The 23,406-nt window shown below is 44.0% G+C and overlaps 1 protein-coding gene across 3 annotated transcripts in view; it reads left to right on the top strand.

Moving 5' to 3' along the window:
* LOC142257110 (uncharacterized) overlaps window positions 1-23,406 on the top strand; it is a 76,167-nt gene that overhangs the window by 7,857 nt on the left and 44,904 nt on the right. The window contains exons 3-5 of one of the 3 annotated variants that reach the window (XM_075329195.1): window positions 16,460-16,603; window positions 17,720-17,881; window positions 21,510-21,951. In XM_075329195.1, the coding sequence (XP_075185310.1) occupies window positions 16,460-16,603; window positions 17,720-17,881; window positions 21,510-21,727 (524 nt within the window). In that variant the 3' untranslated portion in view covers window positions 21,728-21,951. Of the gene's footprint in view, window positions 1-16,459; window positions 16,604-17,719; window positions 17,882-21,509; window positions 21,952-23,406 lie in introns of those variants that run through there. The other 2 variants (XM_075329197.1, XM_075329194.1) reach the window with 2 other exon arrangements.

Raw genomic sequence — 23,406 nt, 5'->3', positions numbered from 1 at the left:
CAGGGCTCGGCGGTGCTGCCACAGTCGCTGTAACATGTGGAGAGTTGAATTCCAGCGTGTCGCCACATCGCATTTCAGGTGATGAACCGGCAGGCCGAAAGACTTCTGGAGCGATGCAAGTCGCTCAGCTGCGGCGCTTGAACGGCGGAAGTGAGCAGACAGTTTTCGTGCCCTGTTCAGAAGGCCATCTGGGCCGGGATAGTGTGTTAAAAATTGCTGGACGACAAGGTTCAACACGTGAGCCATACAAGGTACGTGTGTCACCTTGCCCAGGCGAAGGGCCGCACCCAGGTTTGCAGCATTGTCGCACACGGCCTTACCAGGCTGCAGGTTGAGTGGAGACAACCATTTATTAAACTCGGATCGCAGAGCTGACCAAACTCCTCAGCTGTGTGACTCTTATTCCCAAGACATGTCAAGCTAAAGACCGCCTGATGCCGTTGCGCTCTGCTGCCAGCATAGTAATGAGGGGTGCGTGATTCCTTCTGCGCAGTGAGAACTCTGGTGGCCTGACCAGGCAGGCTTGGGGCGGAGGTGGAGGACCCAGATGAGGTGGAGGAGGCAGAAGCAGTGGCGGAACTTGGACAGACAGAGGATTGACACTCAAGTCGTGGGGACGGCAAGACTTGTGCAGCAGACCCTTCACCATCTATCACCATAGTTACCCAGTGCCGAGTCAGCGACATGTAACGTCCCTGTCCATGCTTACTGGTCCAAGTATCGGTGGTGAAATGCACCCGTTCACACACAGAGTTTCTCAAGGAAGCGGTGATGTTGTGTGCGACATGCTGGTCTAGCGCGGGCACACCTTTCTTAGAGAAGTAGTGGCGACTAGGCATCTGGTACTGGGGCACAGCAACAGACATAAGGTCTCAAAAATCCTGTGTGTCCACTAGGCGGAAAGGCAGCATTTCAGTAGCCAAGAGCTTACAGAGGGATAGAGTCAACCTCTTAGCTTTGTCATGGGTCGCAGGAAGTGGCCTTTTATTTGACCACATCTGAGGGACAGAGATCTGGCTGCTGTGTGTAGACGGTGTTGAGTAGGGTGTCCCTGGAAAAATGCAGGTTTGTCAGGAAAGTGCAGGCGGAGACATGATGTTGCCTTCATCCAACGTTGGTGCTATCGATGTCTGAGAGAGCTGTACACACTCACTTGTTTCCCCTTCCAAACCAACTGACGACCTACCAAGCAAACTGCTTGTTGCGGTTACAGTGGTGGAAGTTGTGCGTGGAAAAACAGGTGTGACAGCTGTCCCCACAGTCCTAGAAGATGAAGAGCGTGCGGAGGCACTGGAAGGGGCAGGCGGTGGACGGTTCGCTCCGCTAGGCAGCATTGCAGCACGCTGAGCTTCCCACCGGGACATATGATATTTATTCATGTGACGATTCATGGAAGACGTTGTCAAACTGCTGAGGTTTTGACCTCTACTAATAGAACCATGACAAATTTTACAGATCACATAATTTGGGCGATCTTTTGCTATGTCAAAAAAGGACCAGGCTAGGCAAGGCTTAGAGGGCATGCGACCTGTTGATCCACCCCGACTAGTGCTCAGAGGTAGAGTGGTGGCTGAGGATGCAGTTGTGGACATGCTACCAGTACTCCGACTCTGTCTAGGAAGACGTAAGGTAACTTCGTCATCAGTTGCATCCTCCTCCACCACCTCTGTTGACCTCCTCGAGTGCCTGACTGTGGGTTGACAGTAGGTGGGATCTAGAACTTCATCATCAATTGTTGTGTTTGCACTCCCCTCCCCCTCAGACCGAGCCTCTTCTTGCCCTGACCGAATATTTAAGTTGTCATCCCAATCGGGTATCTGCATCTCATCTTCATCAGTATGTTCCTCATTGTCTATAACCACAGGTGTTACAGTTTGTGACAAAGGGTCAACATTATGCTCAGAAACTTGGTCCTCACGGCCTGAATCAGAGTCACAAAGGTTCTGGGCATCACTGCAGACCATTTCCTGGTCTGTACTCACTGTAGCTTGGGAGCAGACCTCTGATTCCCAGGCTATAGTGTGACTGAACAGCTCTGCAGACTCAGCCATCTCAGTTCCACCATACTGTACAGGGCTGATGGAGACTTCAGAGCTGGGAGAAAGCAAGTTTGATTGGGATGACAACTCAGAGGACTGCTGTTTTTTGGATGCGGTACTTGAAGTGGCTGAGAGGGCACTTGTTGGACCACTTGAGATCCATTCAAGCATTTTCCTTTTTTGGCCATCATCTACCTTTGTTCCTGTTGTTCGTGTCCGTAAAAAAGGGAGCACATCGGATTGTCCACGGTAAGTAGTAGACATCTTACTTTTGCTGGTAGATGGTCTATCTTCAGCAGATGATAATGGAGCTTTGCCACCTTCCCCACGGACAAACCCTTTTTTTCCTTTTCCACCACACCTCTTCCCCTTTCCACCAGTATCTGTCATTTTGCCACTCATGTTGATTGCGACAACTACGGCCCTTAAACTGGCAGCATAAATTGCTAGTATAATGGCTTAGTAACTATCAGTTTGAGTGTGCAATGCAGGCAGAGGTGCTGCAAATATCTGTGCACTACTGGGACTATACAGATGTCCAATAGCCACGTTTAGGATGCCACTAGGTACACTCAGTGTTTGCTAGTATAATGGCTTAGTTATAATGAGTTGGAGTGTGCAATGCAGGCAGACGTGCTGCAAATATCTTTGCACTAGTGGGACTAGACAAAAGTCCAACAGCCACGTTTAGGATGCCACTAGGTACACTGAGTGTTTGCTAGTATAATGGCTTAGTTATAATGAGTTGGAGTGTGCAGAGGACAGGAGGGTACAGTGCCAGGATTGTGGGGCTCTGGGTAGAGGAATGGAAGCCTGCCTTTCTATTCCCTCCTAATGGGGAAATGCAGCGAGGAAATCCCTGACCTTAGCTACACAGACGCTGTCTCTGTTTTCAGGACCTGTCACCTATGGCTCTGACCCTGCCGGTTTGAGCCCTTAAAAGGACTGATAGAAAGTGCTATCCCTAAGCTGTCCAGCGCTGTGTATGGAGCGCATACAGCAGTATCGGCGATAGGACAAAGGACGGAGCTGCGCCAGTGATGTCTGACACCAAAGACGCAGAAGAGATAATGGCGTCCGGACGGGCAGATACTCGTTTTTATAATGCAGTGACATGTGACATGGACATCCTATCACACATGCCGTTGCTTCTCTGGCTAAAAGTCCACTTAGCTGTGTGTGTGTCTGGGATTGGCTGACATGCTGGCCCTCCCCACTACACGCGCGCGTTTAGGGAAGGAAGACAAGGAAAAAAAAAAAAAATGGCAATCGCCATTATACAAACAGCAGTGATCTGAAGGCGCTGTTCACGCACACTATACACTGAAATGTCATAATAGTGTGAGTCACAGAGTGACTTACACTATTACAGCGGAAAGCCAGCTAGGAATTAGCTGTTTTTTTGCTGCTAGAACCGTTCTCGAACGTATCTAGAACTATCGAGCTTTTGCAAAAAGCTCGAGTTCTAGTTCGATCTAGAACAGGCCCCAAAATCACTCGAGCCTAGAACTGGAGAACCTCGAACCGTGAACTGCATTCAACTCTACTCTTGACACACTGATAGCAACACCGCAGAAGAAATGTACCATAGGCTTCCAGAATTCGTTGTTTCAGATTCTGCACATTTTGTATCTTCTCAGCATAGATGATTGGCTTCAGATGACCGCAAAGATAAAGGTCTAAGGGGGTCAGATCGGGAGACCTTGGTGGCCATTCAACTAGTCCACGATGACCAATCCACTTTCCAGGAAACTGTTCATGTAGGAATGCTCGAAACTGACACCCATAATATGATAATTCACTAGAGATGAGCGAGTACCGTAATATTCGTATTCGCTATACTTGTAACAAATACTATGTAATACTCGTGTATTCATTCCGATTAGCGAGTACAATGCAAGTCAATGGGAAATGCGGGTAATGAGACCTGGACCCAATAGAGAGGTCTGAAATGGATGGGAAAGTGATGAAAGTGAATGGGGAGAGCCTGGAGGATATGCCTGCATGCATTTCTGACTCACATATGGCTTCTGGGAATGAGGATGTCACAGTATTACGCCACTGATTCTCTCTCCAAGCATTTCCTACTCACCGATTACAGTGCGACGCAGCTGTCACACTGCTCTAATGCCTCTCATTCTTCTTTCTCATCCGCTCATTAGCCTCATCACATATTCACTGTTTCTACCTGTGATTGGTTGCAGTCAGACACGCCCCAAGCTGAGTGACAGCTGTCTGACTGCAAACAATCACAGCTGACTGTGGGCGGGTCTATAATGTACAGTAAAATAAATAAATAAATAAATAAATAAGTTAAAAATCCAACGTGCGGTTTCCCTAATTTTGATACCCTGTCAAGATTAAGCCAAATAGCTGAGGGCTGGTATTCTCAGGCTGGGGAGACCCGCATTTTTGGGAGCCCACAAGCCTAAAATTATCAGCCAGCAGCCACTCAGAATTGCCGCATCCATTAGATTCGACAATCCCGGAACTTTATTTTGCTCATCCCAAATTCCCTGGTGCGGTGGCAATTGGGGTAGTAAGGAGTTAATGGCAGCCCATAGCTGCCACTAAGTCCTAGATTAATCATGGTAGGCATTTATGAGACACCTCACATCATTAATCTGTAAGTGAAAGTAAATAAGCACAGACACCGAAAAATCCTTTTTTTCTAATAAAATACAAAAAAGCACCCTCTTTCACCACTTTATTAACCCCCCATACAGCCCTCCAGGTCCGACGTAATCCACACGAGGTTCCACGATGGTCGTGGCTCTGCTACATCCAAGCCTGGAGAGACCGCAAACATGTCCGATCTCTTCAGGCTCCGGGACACACAAGAAGGACCCGGCTGGCAGCAGTGACATCACTCAGTTCATCAGCGGTCATACCCGGGTTCCCACGGTATGACCTCTGGTGACCTGAAGCACTCTTGCCTAAAGTGCGGGACCGTGTCCTGAACCCTGCCAGTACTTTGATAGTGACAGTGCCGGCATGGAGGTGCGCGCTGCTGTGTATGTTGGTTATACAGTTTATGTTGTGTATATAGTGAATGTTGTATATATTGTGTGTATAGCATATATGTGTATGTTGTATATATATATTGTATGTTGTGTGTATAGCAGATATGTGTATGTTGTATATACGTCGTATGTTGTGTGTACAGTGTATATATTTATGTTGGGTTTATAGTTTATGATGTGTGTACAGTGTATAATGTACCTGTGCATGTTGTGTATTTAGCGCATGTGTGACGAGATCTAGTTATGTCATTGATGGTTTTCTTAGTGCCTCATCCTTGACATGTCCTTATCCGACTCACAGTAGCACCTGGCATTTCTCTTGGTGAAGTCTCCTCTACAATATAAGTGGTTAAAGATCTAGAAATCATTAGGAAGAAACAGGAAACATTAAAAAAGAAAGAACACACATTACCGAGGTTTTCACTAATGAGCAAGCTCTGAATTCCTGAAAGTAAGGACATCAGGCTTCGAATCTGAAGCCGCTAATTACCATAGACACAATAACATGAAAAATTAAACTAGAAGAAACTTTTTATCATTTTAAAAAACAGAAAAAAAGATAAATAAATATATAACCCTGTGAGGATGAGTATGTGCTCCCTCCATGTCCCCCTGCAGGAGCGTTCCTCCCAACTTATATCCATACACATTGTTATGGAGATGGATTCTCTGCAGCTATAAGTAGAGACGAGCGAACCCGAGGTTCGGTGATCGGTGTTCTTACCAAACACAGACTGTATTAAAAAAAACAGAGTTGGGGTTCGAAGTTCAGAGGATTTACGTATGCAGATCTCTTGTGTGAGCATTGCTGTGCACCTCAGTGCGAGCCGCTTGCTCATAACAGCAGCATGATCGGATGTAGGGTGCACCAAAACAAAAAAAATGGAAAAACCACATCCACCTACTCCCACGAGAGTTCTGTTTTTGGCTAGTTGCATGTGGGCACAGACCCCAACTGCCCAATTAGTGACTTCCATTGGGGTTCAGGCCAAGTCCTCGTCTCAAACCAAACTTTACCTAAAGTCTGGCTGAACCAGCCAAACCGAACTTCAATGGGTTCACTCATCTCAAGTTACGAGGGGCTGGTGACAAGTCTTTGGCTTTATCCAGAAAGAAACGATATAGGATGATAAATCTTTCCATTTCTTCCACATACTCTCCACTGATGACAACAACACACTTCTTACATCAGTACTCCAAGTTCTGTAAGCCTAGCAAAAAGAAGGATTTCGATTGGGCCTGAAACCAGGCATCTGTAGCAGCCATGACATCAGAAATGGTGTGAAATTTGGTACCCTTGAGGTATTTCTTCAGGTATGGAAACAGATGATAGCCAGAGGGAGCTAGATCTGGTGAATAATGTGGGTAATCAACCAGCTGGAAGCCCAGCTCTGCCAGTTTTGCCATGGTCGTTTGTGCAGTGTCAGCGGAGGCATTGTCTTGCAGGAACAAAATTCCTTTGGACAGCTTGCTGCGCCTTTTGGCCTTCAGAGCTGTCTTCATTTGATCCCAAAATTCACTCTACTACCTTGCAATGATGGTGGAACCCTTTTGAAGGTAGTCCACTAGCAGCACACCCTCCTTATCCCAGAACACAGACGCCATCACCTTAGTGGCTGATTTTTGCACCCTGAACTTCTTTGGACGAGAAGAACCACTGTGTCTCCACTCTTTTGACTGCTCCTTGTTTTCAGGGTCATACAAATAAATCCAGGTCTCATCCATAGTGACCAGTCAATCCAGGCAGTTTTCACTCGCTGCTTCTCTGATCTGTTGTCAGACATTTGGGGATTCACTTTGCAGATCGCTTCCTCATGTCCAAATGTTCATGGATAATGACTAGTGATGAGCGAGTATGCTTGTTACTACTCGGTACTCGCACGAGTATCACTGTACTCGGGCTACTCGGCGGGTACCGAGTAATTTTGCAATACTCGTGCTTTACTCGTGGTCTTCATCCCTGCATGTTGGCGCTCTTTTGAGAGCCAGCCCTCATGCAGGGATTGGCTGGCAGACCACTGCAATGCCACAGCCCTGTTAGTTGTGGAATTGCAGTGATTGGCCGGCCTGCACAGCGTGACCGAGCCTTTATACCGGCCGGCGCGCTGTGCTCTGTACACAGCCATCTCATATTCCCTGCTTTCCACGCCCACAGGCGCCTATGATTGGTTGCAGTGAGACACGCCCCCACGCTGAGTGACAGGTGTCACACTGCACCCAATCACAGCAGCCGGTGGGCGGGTCTATACTGTGCAGTAAAATAAATAAATAAATAATTAAAAAAAACGGCGTGCGGTCCCCCCAATTTTAATACCAGCCAGATAAAGCCATACAGCTGAAGGCTGGTATTCTCAGGATGGGGAGCTCCACGTTATGGGGAGCCCCCCACCCTAACAATATCAGTCAGCAGCCTCCCAGAATTGCCGCATACATTATATGCGACAGTTCTGGGGCTGTACCCGGCTCTTCCCGATTTACCCTAGTGCGTTGGCAAATCGGGGTAATAAGGAGTTAATGGCAGCCCATAGCTGCCACTAAATCCTAGATTAATCATGTCAGGCGTCTCCCCGAGATTCCTTCCATGATTAATCTGTAAATTACAGTTAAAAAACACACACACCCGAAAAATCCTTTATTAGAAATAAAAAACACTAACAAAGTCCCTCATTACCAATTTATTAACCCCGACAAACCCTCCATGTCCGGCGTACTCCACGGACTCCGGCGTCGCGTCCAGCTCTGCTGCATGGAAGTGACAGGAGCTGCAGAAGACACCGCCGCTCCGGTCACCTCCACGCAGCTAATGAAGGGAATAGCGCGATCAGCTGCTGTCAGTCAGGTAACTCCCGGCCACCGCTGGATCCAGCGGTGGCCGCGATTAACCTCAGTGACAGCAGCTGATCGCTATACTCACCTCAGTTGGTGCATGGAGCTGACTGGAGCGGCGGTGAGTAGCGCGATCAGCTGAGCTGTCACGGAGGTTACCCGCGGCCACCGCTGCATCCACCGCTGGATCCAGGTAACCTCAGTGACAGCTCAGCTGATCGCTATACTCATCTCATTAGCTGCGTGGAGGTGACCGGAGTGGCGGTGTATTCTGCAGCTCCTGTCACTTCCATGCAGCAGAGCTGGACGCGACGCCGGAGGACTGTGGAGTACGCCGGACATGGAGGGTTTATCGGGGTTAATAAATTGGTAATGAGGGACTTTGTTAGTGTTTTTTATTTCTAATAAAGGATTTTTCGGGTGTGTGTTTTTTAACTGTAATTTACAGATTAATCATGGAAGGAATCTCGGGGAGACACCTGACATGATTAATCTAGGATTTAGTGGCAGCTATGGGCTGCCATTAACTCCTTATTACCCCGATTTGCCAACGCACCAGGGTAAATCGGGAAGAGCCGGGTACAGCCCCAGAACTGTTGCATCTAATGTATGCGGCAATTCTGGGCGGCTGCTGACTGATATTGTTAGGGTGGGGGGCTCCCCATAACGTGGAGCTCCCCATCCTGAGAATACCAGCCTTCAGCCGTATGGCTTTATCTGGCTGGTATTAAAATTAAGGGGACCGCACGCCGTTTTTTTTAATTATTTAATTATTTATTTCACTGCACAGTATACACACACCGGCTGCTGTGATTGGGTGCAGTGAGACAGCTGTCACTCAGTGTGGGAGCGTGTCTCACTGCAACCAATCATAGGCGCCGAAAAGCAGGAAAGCAGGGAATAGGAGATTGATTAATGAGCGGCCGGCTTTTTCAAAAGAGGAAAAGCCACCGGAGTTTGAACAGCTGTGCAGCGCCGCGGCAGTGATCGGGGAACGGTAAGTAAGAGAGAGGGGGGGGAACTGACCGACAGACTGTGAGAGGGGGACAGACAAGACAGAGAGAGACAGACCGACGGACTGAGGGAGATAGAATAAAAAAAAAAAAATGACCGACATCGCTAGTAAAAAGCACAAAACATGCGTTTTGGACATCGGAGTGCCACACAAGGTTTTCATGTAAAATCTTTCATGTATTAATCTCAAAAAGTAACATACACCAGCTCTATCTCACTATTGGGTATGTGCCCTTAACATTTCCGCCATGAAAAATCATTTTGGTGTCATTTTGGAAGGTTTTCTGGTGAGTCCGTAAAAATGGCGTAAAACTTGGACAAAATTGTTCACAGCTGTGACTTTTGAGTGATAAATGCTTCAAGGGGTCTTCCCCATGCTGATGCCATGTCATTTGAGCACTCTTCTGAGACTTTTGTGACATTTTTAGGGTTTCTACATGCTGCCGGGGGGTCATTTCACAAAAATACTCGGGTCTCCCATAGGATAACATTGGGCTCGTTGCTCGGGCCGAGTACACGAGTATCTTGGGAGGCTCGGCCCGAGCTTCGAGCACCCGAGCTTTTTAGTACTCGCTCATCACTAATAATGACACAAACACGTTCACGGGAAATTCTCATGATGTCTGCTATTGTTTTAGCTGAAACTCGTAGATTCTCCAGTATGAGGTTGTGCACAGCATCAACAATCTCCGGAACAACAACCAGTCTCGGTCATCCAGGACGTTTCTCATCATTGGTGCAGAAGTGGCCCGTTTTAAATTTGGTAACCTAGTTCTTAACTGTGGAATATGAAGGGCATTGATCCCCCAATTCACCATGAATGTCCTTTGCGGACTTTCCTGGCAGAAACAAGAATGTTATCCCTCCTCTTCTCTCAGTTGCTGTGAATATTGCATTAAACTCTGACATTTTGTTTTCCCGCGTGCGTAGAACTGTGTTGCCATAAGCAACAAACACAAAATTTTGAAAAAAATATATTAGAAACATAAGGCTGTCATGTGATGTAACATTCGTTACCATAGAAACAAAAAAGATTACAAAGCCAAAGACTTTATCAGCAGCCCCCACTTTATTTTCTACAAGATTTTGAATGTGTCTGTGTGAATTTTTGTCCTTTCATTCAAAAGAACATTTAGGAGTTTTGACTCTGATGTTGGGTAGGTGGGGCTCACACTCTCCTTCCTAGTTTATTTCAATGTTCCTGGATAGGGCAGGGGTCCATTTCTGTGGGTCTGTAGGCTCATGTTCTTAACCAAAGTCACCCCTCCATGTCCATGTGGACCTTGTACACTGGGCACAAACATTGAGAATAGAAAGAGTCTTCGTAAGCTGCTCCCAAAAATCTGTGTTTAAGGATTAAAGAGGTTTTCCACTACTATTATGATCCCCTTTCTTTTATCCTAACTCTTCCTAACTAACACTTCCCTAATATACTTTAATATACTTCTGCTATCTACTTTGCTCCTGTAAGCTTTTCACTAAGAGGCTTGTAAATACTTTATTGTTATTGGAGCTTTGATCCTTTCGACTGTAGACCGGAATCGGACCAACTGAGCAGGGGGCTTCACTGGTGGAAGTGAGACTGCCTCCCTATGAGTGACAGCAGTCTGGGCACACTCTCCTCTCAGCCTCTACCAGTTATTTTGTCCTGCTCAGTTGCTCCAATTGTAGTCTACAGCCACAAGGATCCAATCTACAACAACAATAAAGATATTTACTAGCCTCTTAGAGATAAGCTTACAGGAGCATAGTAGGTAGCAGAAGAATATTAGGAAAGTGTTAGTTAGGAAGAGTTAGGATAAAGGAAAGGGAATCACAGTAGAAGTGGAAAACCTCTTTAAGATTTCCCCTCCCTGGGACTAAGGGGCTGAGGCCGACTCCATATAACAGCCCATAGCATTATCCCTCCCCCACCAAACTGTACAGCAGCCACAATGCAGTCAGGCGGATAATATTCCTTCCCTTTCATTCACCAAACTCAGCCTCGTCCATCAGATGTAGATAAAGAAGTGCGATCTGATTTATTTGAAAAATATCAACATGTAATTTAATGATTAGATATTTTAAAATTCAACACAAGTTGCACATTGAATGATACATATAGATGAACATTATATACTGTCCTGGCATACAGTATGTACAGGACTGCACAGGTTGTCAGAATACATTGGCACAGGATGATGGTGGAAGGGTTAATGATGCGCTGCCGTCAATGAGAGTTAACGCCAAGAAAATTTTATGGCGACTGTCACAACCCGTCAAGGAAGACTTACTCAGCACTTTCACTTCTTTCTCCCACTTGGATAAGACCCTATTTGCAATAATTTGTCTTCCAACCTATTTTACAGAATCCATTCACGGGAGAAGTGCTGAGGTTTGACAGAGCTATTCAAAGGCCCTAGTTCCGGTACTCCCCATTATTGTCTGGAGACATCTGACATATTAATGTCATGCTAGGTTTGAGGAAGTACCAAGCGAGTGACACATGGAAAAGGAAAGGAAACCCTTTGTCTATGGAAGGGGAAGATGGTCATCCCACTGTTGGTCCTTGGGGTCTCTCACCACCCTAGATAGGTTCCTCACCTATGCGCCAAGTCGGATACCTTACCCTAGGTATCTCTAGTGTTGGGCCCTGCTTCCCTCATCACCCTAGATAGGTACCACACCTATACGCCGAGCCGGATACCTGACCCTAGGTATCCTTAGTGCTAGGCCCTAAATAGGCAACAGATAGGATAAGCTCTTCATGAACCTCACTACATACTAAAGAGGACTCAAGGAGGACACACAAGGGGAAAATGCATTAACTACTTATCCACAGATGACACCGGAAGACGCTCAGCAAAGTTTTCAGCAACAAAACCACAGAGGAGTACATGCAACCTGCTTGCACTCAGGTCTTGAATGAACTGAAGAATATAACCAGCATCAGTTTCAGGAAGGAAGAGGTATTTAAACACCAAGAGAATGCCGATGATCAGCAGCTGGGTGGAAGGTGCTGCTGCTGGGTCCAAAAGGGGAGAGATGAATCCAACAAGAAAGCTACCTATACCAATGAATACTGACAGCAGGAACAATGGAAAGTCAGGAAGCATTTTGCTCAGCCAAACGCTGTGACCTTCTATTGCCAGAAACCACATGACTGTCTGTCACTCATGACACACCCATGATAATTATGCAGCCAAACACTATGACCTTCTATTGCCAGAAACAAAATGACCGTCTGTGACTCATGACACACCCATGACAATTATGCAGCCAAACAATGTGACCTTCTATTGCCAGAAACCACATGACCGTCTGTCACTCATGACACATCTGTGACAATTATGTTGACAAAATATCCTGTCATACCGTATGTACAGGACTACACAAGTTATCAGTTGTCAGTCAGCATGCAATGACAAAAAAAATGGTCAGGTCAGGAAGGTGAAAACCAGGCTCGGGGGTGAAGGGGCTCATTTCCATAAAAAAAAAATCCCTAAATATTGCTGCAAAATTTTGAAACCTTCTAACAGCCTAGAAAATCCAAAAAATATTTGAAAAATGGTGTTGATGCAAGACAGACGTATTAGAAATGTTATGACCTTAGTCTGATATGACTATCTCGAATATTAAGTAAAAAAAATGCAAATTTTTTTTAACATTTTGGAAAAATATTTGATATTTTTTTATAAAAAAAAGCAAAAAATACATTGACCAAAATTTACTACTAACAAAGTAAAATGTGTAAAGGAAAAATAATCGTAAAATCACTGGAATTTGTTAAAACATAAAGGAACATGCAAGATTTTAAAGAATACTCACCATATTGCATTTGTTGCCAGGCAGAGTTTGTGTGTAGTCTCATAAATCTGTTTTAAGATAAAAAAAATACAATTTAGCAACAAGAAAAAGGTATATTAATAATATAAAGTGCATACACATTATATCAAGCTGTACCTGTAGTATATTTGTAATATGCACACATCACTTGTTGGCAGTAGCAACATTCAGATGTAAACTGTAAATATACAAGCAGGATAAATTCATGTTAACATAGTAGAGACAACAGACATCACAAGAACAACTTTGCTTTGACAATTCAAACCTCTTGTCACTCTATATTTGTCTTTGGTAAATAGTTTAATTGGTAAGCTGTACCTGTAGTATATTTGTAATATGCACACATCACTTGTTGACAGTAGCAACATTAACGATGTTAACTGTAACTATACAAACAGGATAAATTTATGTTAACATAGTAGGGACAACAAACATCACAAGAACAACTTTGCTTTGACAGTTCAAACCTCTTGTCACTATATATTTGTCTTTGGTAAATAGTTTAATTGGTAAGCTGTACCTGTAGTATATTTGCAATATGCACACATCACTTGTTGACAGTAGCAACATTCCGATGTAAACTGTAAATATACAAGCAAGATATATTCATGTTAACATAGTAGGGACAACAAACATCACAAGGACCACTTTGCTTTGACAATTCAAACCTCTTGTCACTCTATTTTTGTCTTTGGTAAATAGTTTAATTGGTAAGCTGTACCTGTAGTATATTTGCAATATGCACACATCACTTGTTGACAGTAGCAACATTCCGATGTAAACTGTAAATATACAAGCAAGATATATTCATGTTAACATAGTAGGGACAACAAACATCACAAGGAGAACTTTGCTTTGACAGTTCAAACCTCTTGTCGCTATATATTTGTCTTCGGTAAATACTTTAATTGGTAGAGTTTAACGCTAAAAATCTCTACCAATTAAAGTATTTACCAAAGGTTTGAATTGTCAAAGCAAAGTTGTCCTTGTGATGTTTGTTATCCCTACAATGTAGTAAACAGAGGGCGCTTGCTCCTGCGGTCAGACCATCACCCAAACAGTAATTTGTTGCCATTCAGTAATTGTGTGTAGTCTCATCAATTTGTTTAAGATCAATAAAATACAATTTAGCACTAAGAAAATTGTATAATAATTATATATAGTGCATGCATGTAACATCAAGCTGTACCTGTGGTATATTTGCAATATGCACACATCACTTGTTGACAGCAGCAGCATTCCGATGTTAACTGTGAATATACAAACAGGATAAATTCATGTTAACATAGTAGGAACAACAAATATCACAAGGACTACTTTTCTTTGACAATTCAAACCTCTTGTCATTATATATTTGTCTTTGGTAAATACTTTAATTGGTAGAGTTTAACCCTAAAGTCCTCTACCAATTAAAGTATTTACCGAAGACAAATATATAGTGACAAGTGGTTTGAACTGTCAAAGCAAAGTTGTCCTTATGATGTTTGTTGTCCCTACAATGTTAACATGAATTTATCCTGCTTGTATATTTACAGTTTACATCAGAATATTGCTACTGTCAACAAGTGATGAGTGCATATTGCAAATATACTACAAGTACAGCTTACCAATTAAATTATTTACCAAAGACAAAAATATAGTGACAAGAGGTTTGAATTATCAAAGCAAAGTAGTCCTTGTGATGTTTGTTGTCCGTATAATGTGGTAAACAGAAGGCGCTTGCTCCTGCTGTCAGACCATCACCCACACAGTCATATATTTGAACTTTTCAATCTTTTTTTTAATTATTGCCACTTTTAGGAAACAAAAAAAAAGAAAACATTAAAAACCCTGTGAACAGGGCGTCAATCCTTGCGGAAATCCCCTCACATGTCTGCTAACAATTCTTCTTTATTTTACAGGTCTACGCGTTTCAGACCTTCATTGTTGATTTTTCCTTTGTCCTGATGAAGGAGGCTTTGACCTCTGAAATGCGTAGTCCTGTAAAATAAAGGATTGATTAAATTAACAGTCTACTACTTTGGCAGCAGCACGGCATCAACCCCATTCTCCTCTTGAGCATTGAAATTTTCCCATGAGAGCCGACAGAGCGCCGACACTCATAGGGAAGCAGCATTTCTGCTGATCAGAGCTCTGATGCTCTGATCACCAGAAATGAAAAAGCAATCAGACAGAGCAGGGATAAATTCCCCTGGGGGACTAGTAAAATACATAAAAAAATGTAATTTTTTTTTTTTTTAAAAATATGAAAAAATAAAAAAAAAAAAAAGTTCAAGTCTATTGCACTATTGAAAATAAAACAGTTAAAAAAATAAAAAATATACACATATTTAGTATCACCGAGTTCAGAAATGCCCATTCTATTAAGATATAAAATCAATTAATCTTATTGGTACGCGGCGTGGCTTGAAAAAAATTACAAATGCCAAAATTTTGTTTTTTTGTCACTGCAATTTATTTTTTTAAATGTAATAACCGGTGATCAAATGGCACCAGATGTTATATAATGGGGGCAATGGTACCAGATGTTAGATCCTGGAGACAATGGAGTCAGATGTTATATCCTGGGGACAATGGTACTAGATGTTATATCCTGGGGACAATGGTACTAGATGTTATATCCTGGGGACAATGGAGTCAGATGTTATATCCTGGGGAAAATGGGGTCTGATGTTAAATACTGGGGGCAATGGTACCAGATGTTATATACTGGGGCCAATGGGGCCAGATGTTATATACTAGGGCCAATTGGGCTGATGTTATATACTGGTGACAATGGGGCCAGAAATTATATACTGGGAACAATGGTACCAGATAATATATACTGGGGCCAATGGGGCCAGATGTTATATATTAGGGCCAAATGGGGCCAGATGTTATATACTAGGGCCAAATGGGGCCAGATGTTATATACTAGGGCCAATGGGGTCGGATGTTATACACTGGGGCCAATAGGGCCAGAAGGTTATATACTGGGGACAATGGGGCCAGATGTTATATACTAGGGCCAATGGGGCTGATGTTATACACTGGGGCCAATAGGGCCGAAAGGTGATATACTGGGGCCAATGGAACCAGATGTTATATACTAGGGCCAATGGGGCCAGATGTTATATACTAGGGCCAATTTAGCCAGATATTATATACTGGGAACAATGGTACCAGATAATATATACTGGGGCCAATGGGGCCAGATGTTATATACTAGGGCCAAATGGGGCCAGATGTTATATACTAGGGCCAAATGGGGCCAGATGTTATATACTAGGGCCAAATGGGGCCAGATGTTATATACTAGGGCCAATGGGGTCGGATGTTATACACTGGGGCCAATAGGGCCAGAAGGTTATATACTGGGGACAATGGGGCCAGATGTTCTATACTGGGGACAATGGGGCCAGATGTTATATACTGGGGACAATGGGGCTAGATGTTCTGTACTGGGGACAATGGGGTCAGATGTTATACACTGGGGACAATTGGGCCAGATATTATATACTGAGGACAATGGTGTCAGATGTTATATATTGAGGACAATGGCGTCAGATGTTATATACTGGGGACAATGGTACCATATGTTATATACTGGGGCCAATAGAGCTGGAAGGTTATATACTGGGGCAATAGGGCAAGAGCTCGGCTTTTCTCCTTTCCTCTACGGACAGCAATGATCATAACTCTCCAATGTAAACATTCACTTTCATTGACTGATTGCTTTAATTTTTTATACAGGTAAAAGGAAAACGTCTTTCTTTATGAGATTCTGCGGTGACTGCTCGCAACAAAAGACGGGATTTATTCGGTTCGACAAAGGCGTCCTGAAGATCAACGCAACCTGCTGCAATACGAGCAACTGCAATCCTCCTGCCCCTACCAGTAAGTGTAAAGTTACATGATTTATGTGAAAAAAAAATCTATAGAATGATTCCATTTCAAGATGTTACTCCACAGCGCCACCTAGCTGTGCAAAAATTGTGCATTATTTTGGACCACCAGAGACACTTCTATCTTGATAGTGATAAAGTGAAAAAATTATTAAGTTTTACTGTAGGTTGTAAAGCAAATGTTTTCTCAGGAGGATGAACTCTACTGACATCTAGTGGTCAATATTAGAATTGCTAATTTTTCTTTGATATCTTAAAGGGAACTTGTCACCAGATTTGAGCCTTATAAACTAAAGCTAGCACCTTAAGCATCACCTTTTTTGCATTTCATAAAGGTACATGTTCATAAAGGTACCCCCTGAACCCCCCTGTAACCACCAAAAATACCTTTATAAAATCTCCGCCCCGATCCAGTGAGCATCCTAATCTATGCCTCCTGTCCCTCCTTTCGGCCTCCTCCGGTGCTGATTGATGTGGATGACACCTCGGATGCCATCCACGTAGGCAGGCAAAATCTCCATATTCCCGTCTCGCGCAAGTGTTCTTCGCTTTGCCCTGTTACGGGCAAAGCCGAAAACATAGGTGAACCTGCGCGAACCGGCAAGTTCTCTGCACAGGCGCGAGATTGTGCCCAGCAATATGGATGACGTACCCACTTCATCCACATCGGCGGGCAAAATCCCGCGCCTGCGCAGAGAACTTGCCGATTCGCACAGGTGCACCTATACAACAGGGCAGAGCGAAGTGCGCCTGCGCGATCCAGGAATGTGGAGATTATGCCCGCCTATGTGGATGATGTCCAAGACATCATCCAGGCCAATCAGCACATGAGGAGGGCAAAAGAAGGGACAGGATGCACAGAGTAGGACGCCCATCGGACCGGACCGGACAATTTACATACCGGGCAGGAGGTTTTATAAAGATATTTTTGGGGGCTACAGGGGGTCATAGAGTAATGCACACCTTCATGGAATGCAGAACAGGCGCTGCTTAGGGTGCTAGATTTAGTTTAGAAGGCCCAAATCTAATGACAAGTTCTCTTTAAGATGAAAAGGTGATGATGAAAAGTAACCGATCTTTTTATGATTTTCTTTTCCTTCACTACAAGTTCCACAAGATAAATCAACCTCAAAATCTGAAAACGTCAAGGCCAGTGGGATTACCTGTAATTCGTGCTACACTGCCAATGCTACAAAATGTGACTGTAACGTCTATATGGACTGCATCGAAGGGGAGACACAATGTATTTCACGGTATATATCTGCTACAGGTCAGTTCTTCAGAAATATCCATAAGTAGATACAAACATATTGGGCAAAATTTGAATTATATTGTTTGCATGTTATTTTACCTGGGTAATTTGATTTGCGGAGATGTTATTCTCCACAAATTGGTTGTCTCTTCAGGCCTTCCTCTTACCTCTCTGTCCCCCTCTGCTCCTCTCCTTCACCCATCTATTCCTTGATGTATCTTCTGATACCCCATGGCTCATCCTGAAATCTTTGGTCTTCTTGCACTGTACAATACTTCTAAGTGGAAGACTTCTTTCCTTGCGGAGACTGACAAACCAATCTGGCTGCCAGTGAGGAGACTTATAGCTTCAATGCTCCTCTGGGAAATATTAAAATTGTCTCTTTTTCCCCTTAGATCCCACTATAGCTTCTCATACAGACAGATCAGATCTCATACTTTGTACTGACGAGGGGCAATCACCCTGACACACCGTGTCTTCAAATTGAGGTTCTGATCTGGCATAAACCCTAAGGCGGGCTTTGCACACTACGATATCACAGGTGCGATATCGGTGGGGTCAAATCGAAAGTGAAGCACATCCGGCGTCACTGTCGACATCTTAGTGTGTAAAGCCTTTTACATACGATTAACGAGTGCAAAAGCGTCGTTATTGTATGATCGGTGTAGGGTTTGACATTTTCATAATGCCGCTGCTGCGATGGTACGATGTTGTTCCTCGTTCCTGCAGCAGCACACATCGCTGTGTGAGAAGCCATTGGAGCGAGGAACATCTCCTTACCTGCGTCCCGGCTGCTATGCGGAAGGAAGGAGGTGGGCGGGATGTTTACATCCCGCTCATCTCCGCCCCTCCACTTCTATTGGCTGCCTGCCGTGTGACGTCGCAATGACGCCGCACGACCCGGCCCCTTAGTAAGGAGGCGGTTCGCTGGCCAGAGCGACGTCGCAGGGCAGGTAAGTGAGTGTAAAGCTGCCGTATCAATAATGTTCGCTACGGCAGTAATCACAAGATATTGTACCTGCAACGGGGGCGGGGACTATCGCTGCAGTGCACATTGTTACCGATATCGCAACGTGCAAAGCCCGCCTAAGTCATATGAAAAGGCTCGTTAAAGAGTCACTATTGACTTTTTGGATTACTACTTCCAGTAGGTGGCACTACAGTTTGTCTACCTCCTCCTTGAAGAGGCACTATGAATACTTCCAAGTGTCATGGTTCACGGGAGGGTTCTGAACAGTCATGCTGGAGGTCAACTTTGTCATGACTTCACGACGTACAACATGGCCTTTACGCACCTGGACACACCGTGTCTGCAAATTGAGGTTCTGATCTGGCATAAACCCTAAGGGTGGCTTTGCACGTTGCAACATCGCACGTGCGATGTCGGTGGGGTCAAATCGAAAGTGACGCACATCCGGCGTCACTTTCGACATCGTTGTGTGTAAATTCTAGATGATACGATGAACGAGCGCAAAAGCGTCGTTATCGTATCATCGTTGCAGGCTCCGACTTTTCCATAATTATGCTGCCATGACAGGTACGATGCTGTTCCTCGTTCCTGCGGCAGCACACATCGCTGTGTGTGAAGCCGCGGGAGCGAGGAACATCTCCTACCTGCCTCCTGCGGCTCACGCCGGCTATGCGGAAGGAAGGAGGTGGGCGGGATGTTTACATCCTGTTCATCTCCACCCCTCCGCCGCTATTGGCCGTCTGCCGTGTGATGTCGCTATGACGCCACACGACCCGCCCCCTTAGGAAGGAGGCGGGTCGCCGGCCAGAGCGACGGTCGCAGGGCAGGTGAGTGCATGTGAAGCTGGTGTAGCGATAATTTTCGCTACGCCAGCTATCACAAGATATTGTACCTGCGACGGGGGCGGGGACTATCGCGTGCGACATCGCAGCATCGGCTTGCGATGTCGCAACGTGCAAAGCCCGCCTAAGTCATATGAAAAGGCTTGTTAAAGAGTCACTATTGACTTTTTGGATTGCTACTTCCAATAGGTGGCACTAGAGTTTGCCTCCTTCTTCCTTGAAGAGGCAATATGAATACTTCCAAGTGTCATGGTTCGCAGGAGGGTTCTGAACAGTCATGCTGGAGGTCAACTCTGTCATGACTTCATGACGTACAACATGACCTTTACGCACCTGGACAAGAACTTCCCTGGGCACCCTAAAGAATTGCACAGTGCAAGGAGACCAAAGATTTCTTCGCGAGTGGCCATAGAGCAGAAGATGCTTTGATGACCAGACGGGTGGATGTGAGTAGTTGAGGGGCTGTAGAAGTAAGTGGTGGGATAAGTATTAGGGATTTTCACTTTTTTAACCTATAGATGGCTGGATGTGGGTCAGAAAAATGTCAGCCAGTTGCCAGAATTTTGCTAATTCCAAGGCAGATTACAAAAAATAAACATTTTGGTCAATGCAAATTTTTGTAAAATTTGAGAAAACTTAGTTCCACTTGAATTTAGTCACGAATTTCTATTAGAAGTTCGGCCAGAGGTTAGTTGAAAGTTTGTTGTGGGACCTGGACTTGACCCAAACTTGACACAGGCCCAGACCCCATTTGGACTCTTACTTCAGTGATTTAAAATGGCTGTAAAAGGGTTATAGTAAGGACTAGAGGGCTGCAGAAGAAAGAAAAATGGGGCAATTACCCTGCAAACAAATGTGGATAAAAAATAAATATAAAAAAAGATGTGGGGTCCTGACAATTTTTAGATAACCAGTGCAGGTAAAGCAGTCAGCTAGGGGACATACTTACTGGGAGGATTTCTGATAGACACCAATCCATTACTAACCCCTGCTGATGCCTGCTGACATTAAACAGTTGATATCCACCTCCAAAAGTATTACCCCGATTGTCACTGCATCGGGGCAGTTGGGAAGAGCTCAGCAAAGGGCTTAGAGCTGTGTCATCTAATGGGTGCACCACTTCTGGGGTGGCTGCAGGCTGCTATTTTTAGGCTGGGAAGAGCCGAATAAACATGGATCTTCCCAACCTGATCTTCCCATACTGGCCCTCTGCTGTCTCCTTTACCTTGGCTGGTTATCAAAAATAGGAAGATCCCACACAGTGTTCTAAAAATTGAGTGGCATTGCCTCTATTTTCGATAACGAGCCAAGGAAAAATTGATAACTGATGGTTGAACCCTACAGTTGTCTGTGTTAGCTGCACTGGTTATCAAAAATAGGGAGGACACTATGTCATTTGTTTCCCTTTATTTTTCAAGGCAGCGTACAGTCATCTTTTGCATGCAAAAAAGCCTGTTGATTGGCTGCTCTGCAGCTTTTCGTCATACATTATTAGCATACAAACAGTACCGAGGCTCCGAACTTGGATATGGACTTTTTTAAAAGTCAATGTTCAAGTTCATGCCCCGGACAGCCAGATTTGGTATGAACCCCAAACTTTACCATTCAGCTTTGCTCATCCCTACCAAGTCCTAACATTGATGCTGTGCCTTCTTCCTGTTTTCCAATATGCAGTTGTAGTCACATGGTCAAATTGGGGCAATTAATTGTTTGGGGAATTAGGAAAATATTTTAGATCACTATATGTAGGTTTAGCCTTTTGCAATGTTATAGGATACCCATTTTGAAACATAAAAGATCACATACTGTGGCTTTCTCCATTATTTCTCTACAGGAGGGCACACCCATGCAGCTGCCATTCGGGGGTGCACCACATTGAAGATGTGTGAAGTCACAAAAAACGTAGAAATGATGCTATACAATGTGACGATACAGAACAACAAAATAACATCCAATTTTTCATGTTCAAATGACAGTGACAGCTTCCAGACCAGTTTTTTATTGCTCATGCTTAATGTCGCCCTATTTTCCAAGCTGACGACAGCCACATGATGTCCATTTGCAAAACTCTTTAATCTGACACTGAGTTCAATTAATTCACCTGGGGACACAACTGAAGGTTCCCACAGTACCCTTGTTGTGACTTCAGGTGAACTAACCTGAGGTGAACTCATTTAACTCAGTGACCTCACCTCAGGTCAGTTCACCTAAGGTCACACCTGGGGTACTATGAGAAATCCATCTGTGACCTCAGATGAAGTCATTCAATTCAATGCCGGATCACCGCATTAGGCAAGGTGTGCACAGTGAGTATTTCAGTGCAGACATTTCTGAACCAAAGTTGCATCTCCTGGTAAAAAAATAAACCAAAACTGCATCAAAATGCATGCGATTTTGTTGTGTTGTTTTGCTAGAAGATGCAGATGTGGTGCAGAAATATCTGCACTGAAATACTCACTGTACACACCTTGCCTAATCCGGTAATCTAGCATTGAATTCAATGACTTTATCTGGGGTCACAGATGGAGTTCTCATGGTACCCAAGAAGTGACCTCAGGTGAACTAACCAGAGGTGAGGTTACTGAGTTCAATGAGTTCACCTCAAGCCAATTCACCTGAATTCACAACAGGGGTACCATGGAAACCTCCAGCGGTGACGTCAGGTGAAGTCATTGAATTCAATGCCGGATTACCAGATTAGGCAAGGTGTTCAGTGAGTTTTTCAGTGCAGACATTTCTGCACCAAAACTGCATCTCCTGGCAAAAAAACCCACACCAAAACTGCATCAAAACTCATGCTATTTTGGTGTGTTTTTTGCTAGGAGATGCAGATTTGGTGCAGACATGTCTGCACTGAAATACTCACTATGCATTCATTGCCTAATCCGGTAATCCGGCATTGACTTCAATGACTTCACCTAAGGTCACAGGTGGAGGCTCCCATGGTACCTCAGGTGTGACCTGAGGTGAACTCATTGTATTCAGTGACCTCACCTCAGATGAAGTAATTAAACTCAATGCCGGATTACCGGAAGTAGTGCAAGAGGACTGACACCCAAAAGTAAGAATAGTCTTAGAAATTTACATATGACTAATACCCAGTACATAATGCTTTCTTCTCCAAAGATTGTAAAATAGTCTGTCCTTTTCATAACAGTTGCATTTAGAATATTAAACAAATCTGCAAAAACATTTATGGACATCGTCTAGTGTCCTTTCACCAAATAGTATAAGCAAATTTAAGAAACTGTCATAAATCTTATCATTTGCTTTTTTTTAAGTCACTTTTCTCTTTTGTTGACTTTTTTTCTGCCAAATTCATCAAAATGACTCATGAATTTTGCACAAAGTCCATAATTTACTTTTTATGTGTCTTTAGCTCGTTTAGATACTTTTAGCAGGAAAAAAGTGGCATATTTTATATGTAACAAAAAACAGTTCCAAAATACCTGGCACATAAAATTTTTTTCTTCAGAAAGGGAATTGGAGTAGAGTTACACCAAATTTAGGGATTTTTTTTTAAGTTGTATTTCATGATTTAGTATAAAATATTTGGAAAAGTAATGTTGACATAAAAATCAGAAAAGTAACGAAACCACAAAAATCAGAAAACTAACGAAACCAGAAAAATCAAAAAAGTAACAAAACTACAAAAATCAGAAAAGTAACAAAAATACAAAATCTGAAAAGTAACAAAACCATAAAAATCAGAAAAGCAACAAAACCACAAA

The sequence above is a fragment of the Anomaloglossus baeobatrachus genome, chromosome 11 (assembly GCF_048569485.1).
Source record: "Anomaloglossus baeobatrachus isolate aAnoBae1 chromosome 11, aAnoBae1.hap1, whole genome shotgun sequence".
Lineage (NCBI taxonomy): Eukaryota > Metazoa > Chordata > Amphibia > Anura > Aromobatidae > Anomaloglossus > Anomaloglossus baeobatrachus.
Note: the sequence above shows the minus strand (reverse complement) of the source record. Positions and strands in the feature narration are given on the sequence as shown.